Source organism: Aegilops tauschii, chromosome 5, assembly GCF_002575655.3.
Source record: "Aegilops tauschii subsp. strangulata cultivar AL8/78 chromosome 5, Aet v6.0, whole genome shotgun sequence".
Lineage (NCBI taxonomy): Eukaryota > Viridiplantae > Streptophyta > Magnoliopsida > Poales > Poaceae > Aegilops > Aegilops tauschii.
In genome coordinates this window covers 30,139,071-30,145,911 of record NC_053039.3, presented here as the reverse complement: position 1 = coordinate 30,145,911, position 6,841 = coordinate 30,139,071, and the positions used below count along the sequence as shown (strand labels likewise).

At 48.8% G+C, this 6,841-nt stretch overlaps 1 protein-coding gene across 1 annotated transcript; it reads left to right on the top strand.

The window, feature by feature from the left end:
* Positions 1-5,495: 5,495 nt before the first annotated feature.
* On the top strand, positions 5,496-6,187 carry LOC141022504 (probable serine/threonine-protein kinase At1g01540). Its single transcript, XM_073498763.1, has 2 exons — positions 5,496-5,754; positions 5,850-6,187. The coding sequence occupies exons 1-2, from the start codon at positions 5,496-5,498 to the stop codon at positions 6,185-6,187; spliced, it is 597 nt and encodes a 198-aa protein (XP_073354864.1).
* Positions 6,188-6,841: the final 654 nt, after the last annotated feature.

The following is a 6,841-nucleotide window of genomic DNA, read 5'->3' as shown; positions in this document are numbered from 1 at the left end:
TACCGGGCAAGCGTTCAAATCCTCGTACTCACCGCGGTAGAGGATGCAATCATTAGGGCATGCATTTATCTTCTGCACCTCTAACCCTAGAGGGAGACAGCCTTCTTTGCTTCGTACGTACTCTCGGGCAATTCGTTGTCCTTTGGAAGCATATTCTTTATCATTACCAGCAACTTTCCAAATCCCTTGTTAGACACACCATTCTCTGCCTTCCATTGCAGCAATTCCAGTGTGGTGCCCAACTTTTTCTTGTCAGCTTCGCAATTCGGGTACAACAATTTCTTGTGATCCTCTAACATGCGCTGCAACTTCTTCTTCTCCAAATCACTTGCGCAGTTTATCTTTGCATCGGAAATGGCCCGACCTAGATCATCAGCGGGCTCATCTGATGCCTCTTCTTCAGCTTCTTCCCGCATTGCCGGCTCATCTTCTTCCCCCATTATTGTAGCATCGTATTCAAGGAACCCATGGCCAGGATAGATGTCGTCGTCCTCTTCTTCTTCATTGTTTTCCATCATAACCCCTCTTTCTCCGTGCTTGGTTCAAACATTATAGTGGGGCATGAAACCGGACTCAAACAGGTGGACGTGAATGGTTCTTGACTTAGAGTAATTGTGACCATTCTTATAGCCAGCACATGGACAAGGCATAAAACCATCCGCCCACTTGTTTGCCTCAGCCGCAAGCAGAAAAGTTTGCACGCCATTAATGAACTCGGGAGAGCATCGGTCATCATACATCCATTGTCGGCTCATCTTCATTACACAACACCGAAAAGACCAAATTAATACAAGTTCATACATAAAGTTCATACAACACTTAAATGCAACAAACAAATAACTCTCTAGCTAAAGCATTTAAATGCAACAACCAATACGATCAAGATCGCAACTAAGGTAACAATTGATCCAACAGCATAATGATACCAAGCCTCACTATCAATGGCATATTTTCTAATCTTCCTAATCTTCAAGCGCATTTTCTCCATCTTGATCTTGTGATCATCGACGACATCGGCAACATGCAACTCCAATTCCATCTTCTCCCCCTCAATTCATTTCAATTTTTCGAATCATAACACGGACGAGGGCCGATGGGGACAGATATCAAAACCATGACACTATGTATAACAAACAACGTACGGGTAAGATAATTATACGAGTAACTATATATCCAAATCACACAAACATGAATTTTTTATATAAAAAAGATAAGAACAATAGGCTCACCACAAGGTGGTGCCGGCAACGGGACGGTGCGGGCGATCGACGGTGGTTACGACGGAGATTTAGAAGGCACTAAGTAACCACACCTACATATGCAAACGAAGTGTTATTTTGACCTCAAATTGCATATAAATCAAATATTACCACATATAATTCCTCCCAAATTACTAAAACCCACAATTAATCACTATATAAACCAATGCAAGAGCTAATATAGCAATGAGAGATGAAAGGACAAAGTTGCTAACCTTTGTTGATCATTTGAATGGATGGGGGCCTGCAAATCTTGACAAATTTTGGGAAAAATTTGTGATGAGCTCGAGAGGAAGAAGGGAAGAACAGAGGAGAGGGAGAGGGGAAAGGGGGAAGAACAGAGTGCGGGTGGACGAAGGGTTTATATAGGATGACCTTTAGTACCGGTTCGTGCCTCGAACCGGTACTAAAGGTGCTGGAGGGGCCCCAGTCTGACAAAATCCTGCCACCACTCTCTTTAGTACCGGCTCGTGGCACGAACCGGTGCCAAAAGTTCGGCACGAACCGGTACTAATGAGGGACGCCCACCTAGCCGTTGGAACCGGCACTAATGGTCACATTAGTGCCGGCTCAAATTCAAACCGGGACTAATGAGCTGAACATTTGACCCTTTTTCTACTAGTGCATCTAGAGAAGGGTCACGCTATATCTTGTAGCGAGCTATTTTTTGGTTAGATCCAAATGAATTTAATACTTTGAATGTCCAATGAAAAACTTAGAGCATGTACAACCGGACACCCTTATATTGGCACTATACGCCCGGGTGAACGACCCGGTCAAAAAATCGCTACCTAGCCTCCCCCGAACCGACCCTATATGTCCCGAACAACCGGCACCCCTCATATCTAGTCCATATCCAAGGCAGATATGGGGAAGCGGCCGGGCGCGTCTGCCACGATGGACCCGACAGACCCGACCCACCCTAAATTTCATCAAATCACGCTCGACCTAGCCGGACATGTCCTTTTCCTTTCCTCCCTTCTTCCTCATCGGCGACGATCCTCCCCTAGTTTTGCCGCCACCCTAGCTCCACTGTTGTCCTGAGCCCACGACCTCGCCGTCACCACCGCAGAACTCCTCACGTCCATTCTCGCTGTAGACGCCACGGCGGTACATCTCGCTCCTCCTGTCAGACACCTTGCCACCTATATGTTCAACAAAATGTTCGAGCAATTTTTATTTGTTTGTAGGTATAACGAGGGATTCGTCGGGTTCGTCGGATGAGGAGTATCGAAACAAGGAGCTTGATGAATTCATCCAAAAAGAGTCCATCGATTTGTCAGATTGAGATGATGAAGATATAGAGTTGAAGATGATGATCAGAATCCAAGAGGAAATGGGGAGGAAAGTGAAGCACATTCTAAACTTCAAGTGTTTGATCAAAGGGAGGAGAGTTCTCAACCGGGATAGGGTCGCAGGTGCAAGGTTGCTCTACAAGTATCACTTCCAACCTGGGACAAGATTCCTTGAAACTTTTTTTCACCGGCGCTTCCGTATGCGCAAACCCTTGTTTTTTTCGTCAATGCTTCCATATTAGCAAGCCGGAGTACAAGTCCGCCTCCCAGAAAAAGATGCATATCATATTGTGAACTTTTTAGAGATGCATTGAAATCCTTGAGATTAAAAGATATGCAATGCATGACATGAAGAAAATGCAAAACGAAGACGAAACCCAACCACGGAGGGAATATCATAACACATAGCCGAAAATGGCAAGAATTGGAGTTACAAATATGGAAAGTTACATCCGGGGTGTTACATTGTGGTAGTAGACAGTCGGGAAGTTGTCGTGCTAAGGCCCCATTGGACTAGCGCACCAAAACAGCAACCGCCAGTAGGGGTGGGCATAAAAACCGAGGGACCGAAGACCGAAGCCGAAACCGAAAAAACCGAATTTTCACCCCGCAGAAAACAATTCCACTATCTGTGGACTTTGATGAATAAGGATATGCTTTTTATGAACAAATATTATTAACGTGTGAAGATGAGTAGATGACACATTTCCTTCTGGCGGCAACATTTGAAGCGTGCAAATGCATGTTTCAGTGTGTGGCCCCCACTCGCAGTCACACGTACGTCGTCGTCGACTGTTGTTTTTTTGTTTTTTTAGGCAACGTCATCGACTGTTTGGTGCCCGCCAACGTCAGGGATCCATTCGTTCTGGCGCGCCTCGCTATTTCCCATCAGGCCCAGCTGTTTTGGTTGGCCCGTTTAGACATCAGTTTACTCCGTCGGGAGCTGGACACGCGCTACACGGCTCGCCGCAAGTGGGGGTGCGTGTGGGCGCGGGCTAGCGTGTCTGTGCATGCGAGTATAAAGCCACACTCCCGCCGGTGTATTGAGCTGTGGTGTTCGAGTTGGTGCTCGGGGAGAAAATACAGAAAACGCCGTTCGAGCGGCAGGTGTTTGTGCGCCATAAAATTCTCTGTGAGCGTCTACTTCCTCTACGATCTTGTCTCCGGTGATGACCATCAGGATCAGGTCACGCATCGAGTTGCGCCAGCAGGCAGCACACCCACCGGAGGGCCGCGGCGTGCAGAATGCGCGCCATCGCTCCGCGCTCTCCTGTTGCCGCGTCCTTCATGGGATTAGTATCGAAGACTTGTCATCCGCTGTCACCATAGCCGGAATGCCGGATGCATTGCCCGAGCACGGCCTCCCGAGCAGGCGAGAAGCTACTTTGGTTGGCAGCCGCGGTGTCACGCGACCGGAGGGACCCACCCGAACCACAGGATCGTAAAGCGCTCGTGGTTTTCAAAGGTAGCCCGATTGTAACAATGACACAATGATTTAAGCTTGCAGACCATTCAAAGTAATAAGCATTCTCGAGTGAAAATAAGACTTCACGCTTTATAATCAACTAACTAGAAGGGTTGGGCGTGCTTTGCTGCACCCTTTGTGTTGTTGGGGTTTCGATAGAAATTGGTTTGAAGTGTGGGAAAGATAGTGAAGTGTGTTTTCTTTTTTAGTAGTTAATGTGTACGTGCAATGCACGTTAATTTGAATGAGCGCTTGCGTCTGTATTGTGTTCGAAAAACATGCAATGCACGTTAATTTGAAAGTATATATATTAAGTGCATGCGAATGTTAAGTAGGATATTATTTGTGTGTTATTATGTGATTAGCACTATATTTGGCATGAAATTAACTGCACGCTAAACGTGTTGAGCGCTCGACATTGAAGCAGTCTAGGTCGTTAGATTGACATGATTTGATGGTGGAGATTAATTGGATCTACCCCTTTGGGTCTTTTTATATTAGTATAGATATAGATAATGTAATGTTTTGGTGGGTTTTTTGGCACTGTGATTCTGTGTTATATGCTAATCAACCCATACGTCGAAAAGTTTGTAGGCGCATGTACTATATTAGTACTACAGTGCACGTGTTGGCGCTTCTTTGTTAGATGGTGAGAGGGTGTGCGAGACTGGTATGATTTCGTTCTCTTGGTGCAACGAAAAGTCCCTTAAAATAGCCCATGCATCCTCGAAGGCAGATTTGTGGTCTATGGGGACATCTACACTCTATATAGATTTTTTTAGTAATTTAACAAAAAGTTAAAAATTCCTAAAAATATTTTTGAAATAAACTTGAGCTTTTATTGTACTCGTGAGAAAAAATCCACAAAAAGCAAATCTCTCCCTGACTTCTTTTAAAAAAGACAATTTTTTGGCTAAAATAGTGTGAATAGTGACCTATAATAGCAAATAAATTTTGTCTTTTTTCTGTGAAGTCAACTTTTTTTTCTAAAAATTTATATACTAGTGCAAAAGTAAGTCAAGTTTTTTGTCAAAATAGTTCTTATCTATTTTGACTTTTTATTAAAATATTTTAAAAAAAAATCTTCATATAGGGTGCATATACAACCAGGAACACAGGTGTATTTCCCATGGATCCTCCTGTTTACAAGGGAATGGCCACACCGCATGCGTCGGTCGCTGCGATCAGCCATGGCCAACCGCATCATCTCGATCTGCGGCAGATGACAAAGCTGGCCGTGATGGCGAAGCGCGAGCATCCGGGCGCCCAGCCGGACATGGCGCTTGAAGCCTTCAAGCAGCGCTGGGAGCTCATCCACGTCGCCTGCAACCGTTTGGCCATGGGCGCTGGTGGACTCCATGGCGGCCGCTTCACATCTACCTCACGCGCCTCGCCGGCTCCTCCCAGCTCACCGCCGTCAAAGTGCACCGCAGCAACGAGTGCCTCCGACGCACCTTCCGCGTCCACCATACACACATGTCACATCGTCTCCTCGCCTTCTGCGAAGAGCGCGAAGCCGACGAGGGCGTGCTCGTGCTGGAGTTCGCGCCCAACGGCAACCTGCACGACTACCTCCACGACGATGACATGCGCGCGGCGGGCGGTCGTTGCGAGCCCCGGGTGGTGCACAGAAACATGAAGGCCTCCAATGTGCTGCTCGACGTGGCCATGGACGCCAGGCTCTACAAATTCGACTCTGCGCGCGTAGGGATCTCGCTGGCCGTGCGCCTGCCGCGTGGGACTCCCCCGGCTACGTTGACCCGCACTACGTCCGCTCCGGCATGCTCACCAGGAAGAGCGACCTGAATAGCTTCGTCGTGCTGCTCCTAGAGCTGCTCACCGGCACACATCCGTTCGGCAATGGCCGGCTCCTTACATCCACCGTCACCCCAATGATCAGGGTCGGGTCCCCATCCCGCGCCGTTGCCTTCCTTGACGCGCGCATGCTCCTCGATAACGTCGAGGTCGACAAGGCCAGCGCTGCTCCTCGACGACGCGCCGAGCAAGGTCATGCGCGATGGCACCGTGACGAAGGCCCATCAAGTGTCTCCGCCGTGACACAGACTAACAGAGGTCAGCTGTCTTTGCCGCGGTTCTTTCCCTACCCGAAGTTGCCGGAGGCGCCACTGTCCAAGGTGCTGAAGCGCGTCGTCGTCGCCGCGCTCTAGTGCACGGAGGCGTGTCACGGGATCGGCAGCACACACCCCGGAGGACCGCGGCGCGCGCCGTCGCTCCGCGCTCTCCTGCATGGCCTAACAGAGGACGACCAACGCCACCCGTTGCCGCATATATCCTTCACGGGATTAGTAGCGCAGGCTTGTCATCCGCTGCCGCCGTAGCCGGAATGCCGGATGCATTGCCCGAGCACGGCCTCCCGAGCAGGCGAGAACCTACTTTGGTTGGCAGCCGCGGTGTCACGCGACCGGAGGCTGTCACGCTCGTACATATGGCCGGCCGGCAGAGGGGAGGTGCACGTCCTCGTAGTGAGCCGCCACGGGGGCGTCGAGGTGAGTTGCATTGCATGGGCGGCCGAGACTGGAGCAGAAGAGCTCCGCGCGTTGTCTGTTCGATGAAATGTTTATGGGGGGTGAGGTCGATGAGGAAGAAGACAAGGAGGGCTAATTTGCAAAATTTCCGTACAGGGTACTATCAATGCGGTGCCACATCACTCGTACACCAGAATCGTAAAGCGCTCGTGGTTTTCAAAGGTAGCCAAATTGTACCGGGTTTTCCTTCCCTTTTCCCAATTATTCAAACATATACGTCTAGATACATTCATTTCTGCGACAAGTAACTCCGAACGGAGGGAGTACAATTTTGTG